Source organism: Amblyomma americanum, chromosome 1 (assembly GCF_052857255.1).
Source record: "Amblyomma americanum isolate KBUSLIRL-KWMA chromosome 1, ASM5285725v1, whole genome shotgun sequence".
In the NCBI taxonomy this organism is placed as follows: domain Eukaryota; kingdom Metazoa; phylum Arthropoda; class Arachnida; order Ixodida; family Ixodidae; genus Amblyomma; species Amblyomma americanum.
In genome coordinates this window covers 21,784,372-21,799,737 of record NC_135497.1, presented here as the reverse complement: position 1 = coordinate 21,799,737, position 15,366 = coordinate 21,784,372, and the positions used below count along the sequence as shown (strand labels likewise).

Below are 15,366 nucleotides of genomic sequence, written 5' to 3'. Positions count from 1 at the left end.
TCCTAGCATGCGTGTATTCTTATAATTGTCCTGCATTTAATCGACGCATGGCCTTTGCTGGTTCGCATATTTTTCTTTTTCTCTGGTTCCTTTCACATATTTTTTCTTTTCCATGAGGGGTTGTCAGAATGGCATCATACACATTCATTCGATTGGGGTTGATTGTGATTGAGCCTTAGCGTAAGGCATAACTTATGCCAGCTTAAGAAGTTTTTTCACAGGCTTTGTCTTGTGGTGTGTTTGATGCCTGAGGTCTGCATGTAGGTGGAGTTTCAAATATGATACATTCACCCCACTTCTTCATGAATGGGGGAGAAGGAGATTGAAAGAAAGCGAGGAGAAAGTTAATCAAAGTGGCTCACATAACTGACCAGTCAGAGCCCATTTTTTGAAGTAGGCATTCTTTTTTTCAACAACTGCCATAGGGCTTGTTGTAGGTATGACCTGCGCACTGGTGTTTGTGTGTGATGACCTGTGCTATTCACTGGACGAGGGGCAACTTCTCACAACGGTGCTTCCATTCTTGATGCCGACGGAGCCCTCAGAGGTGTCTCTTGCTCGACTGGCGTACGCAAGCACGGCTTTGCAGCGGTTGCCAGAGCTCAGCAACGTCACTGCTGACAGTGAGTGCAAGTGCTTTACATTGCCACGGTTGCGAACCTGCGAGGTCTTGATTATCACCTGCAGTAGTTGTTGATGTGTGTAACGAAGGGCTCCAAGAACTGGGGTAAAACTTTTGAGGTTTCTTGGTTCTTGGCAGTGCTTCCATCTTCCCATGACGCGGACACTGTGTGATGCCTTGCTGCATTTGCCAAGCTGTTATGCTTCTACTTGTGCATTTTGTTGAGTGCAACATGTTTGGCTCATGTTTGGCACCTAGCACAGTCTACTAATGTGCCAAACTGTACGACTTTGAACATAGTACTTAATAGGAGGCAACACAAAAAGCAACAGAAGGAACGAAATGTCCTCTGTTTTGCAGTGCAATCTCATGAACATTGTTCCTTCATTCAGAGAAGGATCTGTTCCAAGGAAGCTGCACCTGCCATTTCATTTCTGACTCTTGTTGCAGAAAAGATAACGGCCGCTTTGGAGACTGAGGATGTGGACACCATCGCGGAGTTGCTTCTTGCTGATCTTGGGGAGGCTGCTGGAAAGATTGACCAACCTCTTACTGTGGTGAGCTAACAATTTTTTTTCTCAAGTACAGTAAAAGCTCGTTGATTTGGCCTCCGTTAATTCGTAAATCTGGATGATTCAAACTGATGGCTCGGTCCCAGCGAGTGTCGGATGCTCGCTAATACAGACGCAATGGATCTCACGCCGGTTAATTCAAATGGACTTCCGAATGGAGGCTGTGTCCAGGTATGAATGGTGCGGCAGGAGATCGTCGAAATAGCTTTACTCAAACCTGAATTTCATGCTGCATAGTCACTTGCTTACCTCTGACGGCGTGCAATGGCAGGCAGGACGACGAACGGGTGGCCTCATATCCGAGAACACTTTGACAGCATAAGGTCTCTTTGATTTGGCTGCACTAGTTTCATGGAGTTCTGCAATGTTGCCGCCAGCATGCAGCATCAGCTCCAAGTGCAGCTTGCCACTGGCTGCTTCCAGAACGAGTCATAGAGTGCAGGCCTGGTTGTCTGGTAGCCTCGGTGTTGCCTTCAAATTACAGCCAGCTGCATGCTGGCAACATCAACGGTCACCGTCTGCATGCTGGCAACATCAACGGTCACCGTAATCTCATACCACATGACGAATTTTCAAGCGGCAAAACACAGTGCAGTGTTGCATATAACCAGGCCCAGGAAATCTTCGTTTTAAAAAAGTTGCATGTACAGTCGAGCCCACATATAACGGCCCCACTTAAGACAAACTTTCGGTTATAATGAACGAGACCTGCGCAACCTTCAAAATATACATTATTTCAATGGCACAAAATCACACGTATAACAAACGTCATTAAGCCCTGCTGATTGGTTACAGCGAACGGACGGTGTAAACCCGGCGCTGCGATGTGGGATAACCTGCCTCCAACCCCTTTGTGCGCCCGGTGTGCGGTATGTTTTCCCAAGCCTCATCGCGAGCGAACTGCCCGCCCCGTTTCGTGCCGCACTCGAGCGAGCTACCCTTTCGTAGCTGACGCGACTTCCAAGATCGCCCTCCCGCCCCTCCTCGCAACTCCACTCCTTTATCCTCACCCTCTTCCAAATCCACGCGTGGCCTCTGCGATCAACCACGCCGCCGCCACTATCGATCGCGGAGGCCACGCACTGTGAAGCAGGCTTTCCGTGGGAGCCAAGAGGTGGCTGCACTGACACTCACAGACGCCCCCTCATTGGTCTCTCAGATGGCGCTGTGCGTGTGTATCCTTAGCTTGATTGCCGCCTGTGCATTCTGCACGCCCACCCCATTGCGCGCTTTTGTCACTCTTGTTGCGGTGCGGACGTTTTGTTGGCTTAGTTCAAATCTTGGGCCCAGGTTGTAATTCGGGATGGCGGATGGGAACACTGAGCCCACTTCCATTGTGTTCAGCGGTAGAGATTATGAAAGCGGCCTGTGCGGTGGTGACGGCCACTGGCTAGCAAAACTGCTTCCGCAAGGGCGGCTGCGTCGACACAGTGTCTGATGCCGAGCCTGATTCTTCGGAAGATGACCAGCCCAGCGGCGATTTGTGGCGGCGTGTCACCAACTCCGACATGGGGGGTCATGACATTGGTTGGAATGATTTTATTTCTGTTGATGACGCCAACACCATGGAACCGTGCACAAATGAGGGCATCGTTTCTGAAGTGCGGGACAAGAGTGACGCAGAGGAATCAGATGAGGATGAAGCTTCGGAGCCAGCACCCATAAGCGCGCCTGTAGCAATGAGCTACATAGAGAGCCTCAGACAACTCGTCTATGCCAAGGGCCTCGGCGATACCACGCTTCTGCTTAAAATAATCTGGAAACCTCAATCATCGAATCTGCGCTGCAAAAACAGACGACCATCGCGGACTTTTTCGCAAAGAAAATTTTTTTTCGTTTGACAAGCAGCTGTCTTTAAAGCTCTGGTCCACTTACTACGAACTTCGGGATATAACAAGCGGACGCCGTGTGACGCTCATGTTCGTTATAAGCGGTCTCGACTGCATAGCTCAGGTGATTTACAAGATGCGGTGAAATGCTGCCCATGGGACTTGACTTGACCGCTTAGGTTTACAGTTCTGATGCCACTAACAGCTACTTGTCTCCTGCTTTCTAGACAGAACTGTCATTAATTCACTAATGACATAAGCCATACTTTGTTGTCATTAAAGTTGCCACGGTGGCTCAGTGGTTGTGGTGCTCAGCTGCTGACCCAAAAGGTGTGGATTCGATCCCAGCTGCCGCTGTTGAATTTTGATGGAGACAGAATGCTTGAGGGCCGTGTACCATGGGATGTCAGTGCACATTAAAGAACCCCAGATGGTCAAAATTATCCGAAGCCCTCTATTACGGTGTCCTTTATTGTCTGAGTCACTTTGGGAAGTGATCGAAAACAATCGTACTGCTTCACAGCTGCTGCCTCTGCTTTGATGCTCAAGTCTTTGTTAGTTACTGTTAACTTTTGTGTATGACGTGTGCTGCACCGTTTTTATTTGAAACCTTGCAGAAAGCCCCATGTGGATTCTAAGGCAACAAGACGATGCCATCTGCGCTACTTTTGACCTTCTTGCCAACATATTTGGTACAGTTGTGGAGCACTCAGTCAGCAAGGGCAGCAGCCGATCAGTTTCGGCAGCTGATGCAGAAGTTGTTCAAGGTGCATTCGTAGCCTTCTTCCTTGCACGTGTGCATGCATGCATGCTTGTGTGTATGTGTCCTCATTTTACATAGAAACACACTCATGAGATGAAATCCAAGTGTTCAATTACTTAGGGTTTCAGAGGCTGCTTTAGCCAGTTTTGGGAACTGTGGGTACATAAAGCCTAATACAGGGTCATGTGTGGCACTTCGCACAAATGAAAGAATGGAGGCGTTGCAGAATAAAAAAAAGCGCACAATGTGCAGTTAGTGAGCTGTGTGTCATCCCATTGGAAACGTGTTAGTCTGGTCATCTAAACCGATGTTAACGAGTTTGATTTAAACAAATTCTTTAAGTTTTGTAGTTCAAATAGGATTCAGAATTCGCCTTCATGATTGCTGGGGCGACGTGCAGGTGAGCATGAAGACATTCCGAAAAGTCGAGCAGCAAGTTGTGGCGCATGTGAAATTTCAGTCACAATTTACTGCAATGTCTCACAGAGGTACAGAGAAGTCAGAAAAATCAAATGCATTCCAATCTTAAAGTCTGAAGAATTGGTTAACAGTTGTATTGCAGAATAAGCTTTCAAGTTAGTTTCGTATTGCGAATGCTTCTTTGAAGCAGAACCCGCATTTCAGAAATCGTTCATTTGTGGGAAAAGTTGTTGCATTATTTTGTACAATTACCTGAGAGGGAGTTGGAAGCACTGTATATATGTGGGTAAGGGCCACATTTTTTCCACAATTTTGGCAGATTTCGGCCTTTTCCTGAAAGCAGAATTTTACTGTTTCATCATCTGACTATAGTCTGCGGTCTTATAAGAAGTTTGTTTTAGCAGATGTGCCACTATAAAAGGCATATGTGAGAATGCTAAGTGTATCCAAATATATGCTATATGAAAGATTGAATAAAGTGGCCATGCAATGAGAGGACAACTGCAAATGGAACATTTATTGTGGTTCCCCAGGGCTGCCGGGTACCCACCGGAGATAAAATGGGTTCAAGTTTTCTGCTGGTCTGGTGCTCAGCTTCTATAGGGTGAAATGCTTGGGAAATGGGTCTTTGACCCCACCGTGAGTAAAAGAAAAATAAAACCTTGTTCCGTGGCGCTCGTTGGCCACAGCTGCCCTTGCGCCATAAAAATTCATTCATGTGTGAAGAAGAAGGGCATCATCCTATATTTACTGAGGAAAAGAAGAAGAGGTAGCCGCACTGCCATCGCTGAGACCGACCGCCTGCTGACCTGAATAGACCAGAGACTCAGTCACCGCCGTGGTTTCGCCGCCGCCTCAGCATTAACCTAAGCCCCCGTTACATTCGGTGGAGGTTCGGTTTAGCATCCTCGTACCACCCTGGACCTGTGCAACCTCACGCTACCGACCCCCACTATGCCCGCTATGCCTGAAGCCGCCCACCGCCAAGCCGTGCAGGTTGGCTCACTAGGCCTCTGTTCCGGCTCCCTCCGGCAGCGGGACCCGGCACTCTTCAGCGGTACTGACAATCGTGACGCTGAAGACTGGCTCACATCATACGAGCGGTTGAGCACATATAACAATTGGGACGATACAACCAAGTTGAACAATGTCTTCTTTTATTTGACTGACGTTGCCAACCTGTGGTTTCGAAACCACGAAGCAGACTTCTTCACGTGGACTGCTTTTAAGGCGAACCTCACCGAAGTGTTCGGAGGTCCTGCTGTGCGCAAGCTACGCGCCGAACACCGCTTGCGCGAGCGCTCTCAGCAGTCGGGTGAGACGTTCACCAGCTACATTGAAGACGTGGTCAACCTCTGCTCACGTGTCAACCCCCAGATGTCCGATGCGGACAAGATCAAGCATATTCTGAAAGGCATCGAGGATGACGCCTTTCAGATGCTGCTGTCGCGAGATCTCCGCACCATTGCCGAAGTCGTCAGTCTCTGCCAGAGCTACGACGAGCTGCGTAAGCAGAGGCTCATCACTCGCCAGCACGCAGCAGCGGCTGTCGAGTCGCTTGCCGGCCTGTCGGCTGCACCTGACCGCTCGCAACTGTTGGCGCACATCAAAGATTTTGTGCGTGAGGAAGTTGCAGGTCAGCTGTTGCTTCTGCCATCCCCCTCCGTGCAATCTCCATTCCTGGCGCCCGACCTTCCCACTGCCATCAGCGAACAAGTGCCTGAGGCCCTTCCACCGGCCCCTCCGCCCGCACCAGCACAGCCGCCCGCACCTGTCGCTGCACCCCTGACCTACGCTGCCGCCGTCGCACGGCCGCCTAACTACCGCCCAACCTACGCTCCACCTCAAGCGTCTGTGCCTCAAGTTCCTCACGCTCCGGCGCCTTTTTTGCGACCGCTTTGACAATCGGCCTATTTGTTACTCTTGCGGACTGCCTGCTCATGTGGCCCGGCTTTGCCGTCGTCGTTACTGGCCTCCTCCCAGTGACTACTCACCGCCAGCCGAGCCGCCACAGAGTCGCCCGCGTTCCCCTGATCGCACCACCTTCTCCACCCGACGCTTACCTTCTCGTCGCCGCTCCCTTTCTCCCATGCGTCGGCACCCGAATATTTCGCAAGAGGAAAACTAGATGCCGCAGTTCCTGAGGCGAGAACTGCGCCACCAGTGAAATGTCCAAGGCCTCAGTTATGTCCCACCAATCTGATTGCCGTTCCCGTAGAGGGTGTTTCTGTTTTGGCGCTTGTCGACACCGGCTGCCATGGCCGCCTCCTCTTGCCGCTCTTTGCGAAAAGTGACGACCCCACTTTCTGGATGCTTGCTGCGCACCGCAAGCGCGCAGGCTATTGCGCCATTAGCGGCGTGTATGGCTCGCGTCGTCATTCAGGAAATCCTCTACGTGATTGAATTCGTCATTTTACCAACCTGCTCTCTTGAGATCATCTTGGGTTGGGACTTCTGTCACGCCATAACGCAGTCATTGATTGTGCTCGTGCTGAACTTGAGTTCTTTGCACTCAGCGGTTCCTCGCCGCTAGATGCCCCTTCTGCTGCTCCTGCCAAAGCCGTTGTTGCCAAAGACACTGAACTGCCTGCCTGTTCTTCTGTTCTTGCGCCCCTCACTTCTGACCTTGTTCGCGACGGCAACATACTTTTTACACCATCGCCCCTCTTTCTGTGCCGCAATTACCGGTCCATACCTTACGCCGTCCTCACTCTGTCAGCTGGCCTTAGCGCGTTGTTCGTGACCTGTCCGTTTACATATGCTTCCGCTGTGCGTCGCGGTGAGTGCCTTGGTACCGTGCAAATCATTGACTTCATTCTCTACCGCGATGAAAATGACGATTCCCCGTCCCTTGACGTCGATGCCCTCAGCCCGCCGGTTCCTGCATCCGACACTCCGTCTCCAGACGTTTTCCTTCCCTCCCCATCGACGCCTCTCTTCCTGCACCTCAACGAACTCAACTTCTCGCTCTGCTTCATCAATTTCGTTCCTCCTTCGATTCACACCAACCCGCTTTGACCCGCATGTCGACTGTCGCCCACCATATCGACACCGGTGACCACGCCCCTCTGCGTCAGCGCCCATATCGTGTCTCAGCCAGTGAGCGCCAAGTTGTTAAAGATCAAGTTGACACCATGCTTCAGAGCGGCGTGATCCAGGCCTCACACAGTCCCTGGGCTTCGCCTGTGGTCCTCGTGAAGAAGAAAGATGGCTCTATTCGTTTTTGCGTTGATTACCGCCGCCTGAATAAAGTCACATGAAAGGATGTTTACCCTCTTTTGCGCATTGATGATGCTCTGGACTGCCTTCAAGGAGCGGAACTCTTCTCTCGACTTACGCTCTGGGTACTGGCAGGTCCCCATGGCAGTTGATGACCGCCCTAAAACCGCATTTGTGACCCCTGATGGCCTGTATGAATTTATCGTCATGCCTTTTGTCCTCTGTAATGCTCCAGCTACTTTTGAGCGCATGATGGACAGCATTCTGTGTGGCCTGAAATAGAAGTCGTGCCTGTGTTATCTCGACGACATCGCGATATTTTCGCCCAACTTTGCCACTCATCTATCCCGGCTGAAGCATGTCTTAAAATGCCTTACGGACGCTGGCCTTCAACTGAACTTAAGAAAGTGTTGATTTGCTGCTCGTGAGCTGACAATTTTAGCCCACGTTGTGTTAAATGAGGGCGCCCGCCCCGACACCGCCAAACTTCATGCTGTGACTGCGTTTCCAAAACCTACTTGCATTAGGAACTGCGCAGCTTCCTAGGCCTCTGTTCCTATTTTCGACGTTTTATTCGCAACTTTGCGGCCATTGCTGCCCCTTTAACTCAGCTTCTCGGCAGCAATATGGATTTTTCGAGTTGGTCGCCTGCCTGCGACGACACCTACAACACCTTGCGCAGTCTCCTCACGGCACCACCCATCTTGCATCACTTCGACTTGCAAGCCCCAACTGAAGTACACAAGGATGCCAGTGGCATTGGCCTCGGGGCTGTGCTCGCCCAACGCAAGTCTGGATTCGAGGAATATGTGGTTGCTTACGCCAGCCGCACCCTCACGAAATCTGAATCCAACTACTCCGTGTCGGAAAAAGAGAGATTGGCCATTGTCTGGGCCCTTGGAAAGTTTCAACCTTATCTCTATAGCCTTACGCTGTAAGCAACTGCCTCATCACTCTGCTGGACAGTTGCAGCCACTGCAGTGTCCTCCTCGCCCCTTCGACCGTGTTGGCATCGATATATACGGCCCTCTGCCATACACCGCTGCTGGCAACCGCTGGGTCATTGTTGCCATTGACCACCTGACCCGGTATGCAGAAACCGCCGCGCTCCCAGCTGCTACAGCTCGTGAAGTGGCGTCCTTCCTTTTGCAGCGCTTTATACTTCGCCACGGTGCTCCTCGTGAACTCCCCAGTGACAGAGGACGCGTATTCTTGTCTGATGTCGTTAAAGCTCTACTCGCCGAGTGCAATATCATTCATCGGACTTGTACAGCCTACCATCCGCAAACAAATGGTCTAACTGAACGATTTAATCGCACTCTGAGCGACATGCTGGTGATGTACGTTGCTGCCAACCACAGGAACTGGGACCTCGTTCTACCCTATATTACGTACGCCTACAACACTGCTACTCAGTCCATCACCGGTTTCTCCCTATTTTTTCTGCTCTACGGCCGACATCCATCCGCTCCCATTGACACAGTTCTTCCATACCGCCCTGCCTCATCTGAGTGTACAACTATTTCTGAAGCTGCCCAGCACGCCGAAGACTGCCGCCAGATTGCACGGTCGCTCACGGCAGACACTCGGGGGTGCCAGAAACACCGCCATGACGACGGTCAGCTTGATCCGGATTTCCCACCTGGTTCACTTGTCTGGCTGTGGATTCCTTCCACTGATCCCGGCCTATCAAAGAAACTTCTTTTGCAATACCATGGCCCCTACCGCGTCCTGGAGCGCACATCCTCCGTGAACTACCTTATTGAGCCCCTCACACCATTTTCCGATCTTCGCCGACGTGGTCGCGAGACTGTGCATGTCCAACGACTGAAGCCATACTATGACCCGGTTGTGTTGTCGCCACCCTGAGTCGCCAGGATGGCACCTTTTCTCCCCGGGGAAGAAGAAGGGCATCATCCTATATTTACTAAGGAAAAGAAGAAGATTCTTGGCCGATCCCCCAGTGTGGGTATGTGCCATCTTTTGATAGGCTAACAACAACAACAACAAGAAGAGGAGGTAGCCGCACTGCCATCGCTCAGACCGAGCACCTGCTGACCTGAACAGATGAGAGACTTGGTCGCCGCCGCCTCAGCATTAACCTAAGCCCCCGTTACACATGCAGCATTTATTGTGGGATCAAGTGAGCAGATGAGTGAGGGCATGAAATAAGCTGTGATAATTGTACTTGAAAACGGCACCAGTCTAATTTTATTTTTGCGGCATCTCTTCCTCTCTCTTCCGCAGCGACTGATATTTTGTCCTTTTTTGTTTTTGCTTTCCCCCTAGCTCTAAGGAGTCAAAAGCACAACTGCATGATTAGGCATGCACAAGTGTCTGACATCTCAATCCTTCCCTAGTTGTACAGCTAATTTTATTAGCAGCTGCACCACATGCCTTTCCATCCGGCTCAGGCAATGCCCAGGTGATGCCGATAGTATCTGGCCACCTCAGCACCTTGATAATGTTTGTTGCGGCTCCGCATCAGTTGAAAAATTCACTGCTCAACTGTTTCAGCCCTGAATCAATGAGCAGCTCCACTTCGTACCTACACTCCTTTTAGTCAGCAGGAAGGCAGCTTGCGTCATGTGGCTTGTGCGATGCCAAGCTCTGGCCGTATCAGATCCCTGCGCCGTGCTCAGGCAGGAGTGAAGGTACTGCACAGAAGCTACCTTGTAGAGTTGCGCTTTTTGGCGTGGAAACATTTTTTTTTTTTCGCTTCTAGGAGGTTTTGTGCGGGCATTCTGTGAGTACTGTTGTGCAGAATCGCTGTGGTTCACAGTTGCTGTGAAACTATTTTTTTATTTATCTGAAGGACATGCACAACAGTTCGTGTTATGTGGATTTCTCTTGCATTGGATCCTATGGGAAACCAACCAAATGATCACACATTGTTCACCTCATCTGAGAATTCATCTCAACTGAGTTTGTTTCAAGAGGAATTAACTGTAGTTCATTGAACCGAGAATTTTGCTGTTTCAGTGTTGGCAATGCTCCTTGTAATATGATGCAAATAGGTCATTCTGATGCCTTTGCCTTTCTCCCCTATCTTTTTTTTTTTTGCAAAGGGGGTAGGGCATTTTGTGCTGTAAGCACAACTGGGTTCACCACTCATGGTGTGTAAGTTCTGCATACGATTGCAGTGCCCCTATTTTTTGCACATAGAAAGTTTTCTCCAAGAAAAGAAAAAGGAAAAGCACAATCCTTCGACACAGGTTTGCACTGACAGGTTTACACCAACAGACTTCTGATAAGGGAAGTGGAGTACTTATGATGTATTCCATTTTCCTCTGTAATGCCCTACGTCCCTGAGGGTAAATAAATAAACAGATAAAAAATCCTTTTGTAAATGCTTACTTTAAATGAATAATTGAACAAAGAAACAGGTATGTTGCTTAAAGGCCATGCTGGCATTCGTGATTGTTATGAGTTGAAAACAGATATACTATATCTCTAAAAGCTGAACTGAGTCATTTAGTTTGTCATTAATATTTGACTTCCGTTTGATTGAACTGGGAACATATTTGCACTCCTCTGCCATTTCTGGCTAAGCCCGTTGTTCTGTTTCAATTTCCTGCTTTCCCCAGGTGCACTCTCCGAGCCTGAAACACCAAGTGCACTTCCTGGGTGGCCTGTGGCTGTTGCACCTGGATGCCAGCTGTCGTGCCGTCGCCAGCAGCAGTCGCCAGGGGGCGTCACCCTCCCTTCCAAAGGAGAAGCTTCAGTATCTGGCTCTCGCTGTTTCGGCCCAGCTGTTGCAGACAGCCGAGGACATCAAGCGGATCTTGGTTGAACAGAATCTTGGTGGGTATGGTGGCCTGTACAGCAAAGAAAATAAAGGAAGCATGTTTGAATTGTGAAAAGGGACGGGAATCATGGGAGTGTTTAAGGGATACACTCGGTGGTTGGAGGAGCTTCTTGTAATCTAGGTGGTTTGTGACTGAAAAAAAGAATGTTGTGCACAGTAAAATGTTTACAGAGAAATGAAAAAGTGGTGGCTGGTTGCAGTGCACACCTTTTAACTCCCGTGATGCGCAGGGCCAAACAGCGAAAGTCATTGATCGGTATTTTTGCAAGAAGTTGCATAATGAGGGTGTCAGAAGCAGTGCATTGTATGGTGCACAAGAAGTCTGGCAGAAATATTCTGCAAAAAAGGAAGACATTGGTAGTCAACTCTGCTGAAATAAAATATAATCAAGAATTGTGGATAGATATGGAGAACACATAATGCAGAGGCTTATTCTGTGTGTGTTTGCCACTATTGCTTCTTCTTCATTTATTTACTCTTTTTTCGATTTTTGAAGCTAAAAATGTTTGATGCCATCCTGCGTTCCCACACCATGTGACCTTATCTAGCACAGAATGGCAGCCGAGCATAGTGGACTACGAGCACCATTAGCGAGAGTTACAACTCTGTTTTTTTGTCCGCATGTGCAGTGCCATCGTGCTGTCACTACTGTCGCCAGTACAAGGGATCCGAGAGCTGGCTGTCAGCCTGGCACAGGCGGCATTGAACTCGTCTCACAAGGGGTGCAGCAGGCCCCATCTTCTTTTCAAGGAGATTGACCAGCATGCTGCAGAAGTGGCCGCTGACACGAAGTACGTGCTTGCTAACCCGAATGCTGGTGTTTCAGTTTCAATGATGACAGCAAGGGGAGGTCAGGGGTGGTGCTCGCCACCCCAAACAAGTAATTGGTTGCTTGCTCCATTACCCGACAAGAATTTGGTAGAATTTGGTTACATTAAATTGCAGCTAGTAAAGGGACATTGCCTTCACAACGTGTTCTTTTCATTTTATTGTTATGAGGAGCAATGCTACGTAAGCATCATGCCTACCCCAAGTTGAGTTAAATTGATGAAGTTGGGGAAATGTTTTTATTGGAAGGGACGGTTTAACCAGCACATTTTCGTGAAGTAGCATTTGTTTTTTTTTTTTCCTAATTTGGCACTTGCCTTTGATGTGAATTTTTTTTTCTGGTCTGTGGGCGATTGTTCCTATGCAGAGTGACAAATTTCTTAGAATGATCCACAAATATATACCTTATAATCTCCTGTAAGGGCTGCACCCATGTATGGACCACACCTTCAGTGTTGAACTATATAATTGAGAAAAAAATATGGCTATACTTTTTTTTTCATTCGTGTATGAGCCGCATCTACAAAATTCACTCCCAAATTTAAATTAAAAGTGCGGCCCTTACTCGAGTTTACACAGTAGCTTGTTACAATGCTTGTCTTTAGAGTCCCTGCAGGTGCATTATGCTGAAGTATGATCAAACTGAAATGCAAAGAAGGTGCCAGAATGAAATGAAACTTAAAAGGTAAAAAGTACCGTGGGCGTTCGTGTAAGGACTGCTCTTTATATTTGCGATTTTGATGGTGTGCGGCTGTTACATGGAACCCGTGTTCTGTTTATGGGGTGGCACGTTTCTTTATGACGTATTAGCACTTCCGTGGTGAATCTTTTAAGTACATAATGCAATAATTAAAGGTATGGATGGTACAGTGCACAGTAGCATGCTATATTGCTTGATAGCCAGCACGAGCCACCTAAAATAAGAAGCCGGTAGGCCACTTTTTTGGCCAAAGTTCCCTTCCCTTCCTTGGCAGAGGTATGTGCATACAACTGTTGGGGCATAGTACCTTACTGAGAGTAATGATGGTTTGGCCAGAGGTTCAATACAATGCTTAGCTTGTGCGATATGGAGCAATTGGTACGAGCTGGCCTTACCTGGGTTGCTTTTCTGATCGCTTTACTGGCAAAGGCATGAAAAACGTCAGTGGTACCTTCATTTTAATGTCAGATTATTGTGTTGTGCTTAACTGGTAGCATGGTTATGCCTTTTATGATAAACGCGACTAGTTTCAAAGCATCTTTGCTGCGACTTCTATGCGAAGCATGCCCAACCGCTAGCGTCTGAGCCAGGCGGGCAGTATGTCATTGCAGGGAAGTACGGCACTAGCATGGGTGCACCCTGTTCTGACTTTTGTACAGCTAGAGATAATAATAATAACGTTCTGCCTTTTTTGGTGTAACACCCTGCTCACAAGTAGAAAGTGGGGCAGTCTGACGAAACAACACGTCATCAGCATGATCGCACTGGTTGTACAGAGTGTCGTAGGCAGGTTTCACCATCTGTTGGCTCCGGGTGGAATGCACCATGTGTTTAAATGACACATGCGTGAAGTGAAATTCTTTTGGCTGACATTATTTCTTTCTAAATTATTGGCTGCCAAGCCGTGGTTGCGGCCCTTGCACTAACACAGCCCTTACACAAGTATATATGTCAAACGAGCAAGGCGTTGATTAGTGCCAGGACAGCACAGTGTTCTGCAGTCCCCGACTGGAGCTGCTTGAAAAATTGGCCATCATTTATGAACAGTAGCTGTTGATGAAGTGTCTGAAAAGCCTTGCTCTGTGTCGTGCCTGCATGCAGGGAGCTGCTGGAGCTGATCGTCACGTGGAGTCATGGCCTGAAGAAGAAGCAGAACACACTCCTGGTGCTTTTGAACCACCCTCAGGTTCCTGTGGCGATGCAGACTGGCATACTCCAACTGGTGACGCACGTTGACTCCAAGGTGTGCGGACTGTTGATGATGACGATGGGGGGCTCTGGTTTCGTTGGCAGAAGGCCAGTGCGACGAAGGTGCACAGTGGCTGTCATGTTTTTGGTCTGCACAACGTGGGAGTCAAAGACCGTTTTTTTTCTTTCCTAAGATTTCACCCCAGAGAAAGCTGAGCACCAGGCCAAGGAGAAACTTGTATCTGCTAGAAAACTGATGGGTAGTAGCACTGGGTACCGAACCCTCCACCTCCTCTGTACTAAGCAGATGGTCAAGGCCATCACTGCAGTGTTAGTTTTTTTTACCTATTTTGCTTCTAGGGCTTTTGGTTGTGCCACGTGTGTTAAGGCTGATGTAATGTCTTTTGTGTAGCAAAGTGTTTCAGAATGGAAAGTTAAGAGAGCTTTGCTTTGACAGCTTTCTTTTGAGATTGGTTGAGCTTGCTCATTGCGTTCCTTCCTTGTCTCAAAAGTAGTGTTCATTGGTTGCGTTGCGATAAGGGTTGAGATAGTAGTTTACAAGACATAGGTGTGAGTTGCCTTCCATTCATATCGCCAGTCAAAGCAAATGGCATGCCCCCTTTTGCAGTTTAACTGTACAAATCAATTGTATGCAGCAAGGTGCAGTAAATGCCACTTGGAAGTGTCGCAGTGTTTGAACTTTTAGAATGTGCAGGCAAAGTCGTATAGGTATCAGATTTTTTTGTCAATTTTTATCTGTGTGCCTGAGCTGCCTGTTTTGCGTATTTCTGGCCTGGTGAGAGTAGGTAATGCCCTGAAGCTCCACCCGAGCACTGAGAAGCACTGCAGTGTAGAACTCCGGATAAATTTTGACTACCTGGAGATTCCTTAGCTGGTGCTGACATTACACAGTATACTTCAGCAGAAGTGAGGCACTCGGGTATCTGTGCTTGTGGTGAATAGATACCTTCACATTTAAGGGTATAATTTAGCATTTTTATTTTATTTCTCAGCTTTAGGTTGTTGCAAAACACTGGGAAGCTGCTTTGTATTGACATTTTTTTCTGCTAAAAAGCTCGCTGTAAAAGCTTTCGCCATTCGCACCACCACTGACAGTGGCATTGGTTGCAGCTTACAAGATGTGGATGCAGCTTGCCTTTGGTTCATTTTGGTGGTCAGAACAAATGACTTGCCTCCTTGTGTTGGTTAATTTTAGAGAATTAAAGCTGTATAGACAGCTAATTTTTGGATGTGTGTTTTCTTCTTTCTAATGATGCGCCAGGCATTAGTATACGTGGAGTACCACATGGCATTCACCTACAACTGCTGAATAATTTATAATCTCATTTCTCTCTCATGCTGTTTTAGTTTCACTTTCAGTGGCCGAATGATGCCAACTTGCAGTTTCAGTTCACAC

At 48.4% G+C, this 15,366-nt stretch overlaps 1 protein-coding gene across 1 annotated transcript; it reads left to right on the top strand.

The window, feature by feature from the left end:
- LOC144110918 (uncharacterized) lies at nucleotides 1–13,989 on the top strand. The gene is made up of 5 exons (XM_077643989.1): nucleotides 1–623; nucleotides 1,073–1,179; nucleotides 11,013–11,229; nucleotides 11,863–12,024; nucleotides 13,863–13,989. The coding sequence occupies exons 1-4, from the start codon at nucleotides 440–442 to the stop codon at nucleotides 11,937–11,939; spliced, it is 585 nt and encodes a 194-aa protein (XP_077500115.1). The 5' UTR covers nucleotides 1–439; the 3' UTR covers nucleotides 11,940–12,024; nucleotides 13,863–13,989.
- The last annotated feature ends 1,377 nt before the right edge of the window (nucleotides 13,990–15,366 follow it).

Bases quoted from the DNA above. Each gene is read 5' to 3' on its own strand.
- LOC144110918 (XM_077643989.1), top strand. From the start codon at position 440: ATGACCTGCGCACTGGTGTTTGTGTGTGATGACCTGTGCTATTCACTG. The intron at 624-1,072 runs GTGAGTGCAAGT...CTCTTGTTGCAG, and splicing joins CAGCAACGTCACTGCTGACA to AAAAGATAACGGCCGCTTTG. The intron at 11,230-11,862 runs GTGGGTATGGTG...CCGCATGTGCAG, and splicing joins CTTGGTTGAACAGAATCTTG to TGCCATCGTGCTGTCACTAC.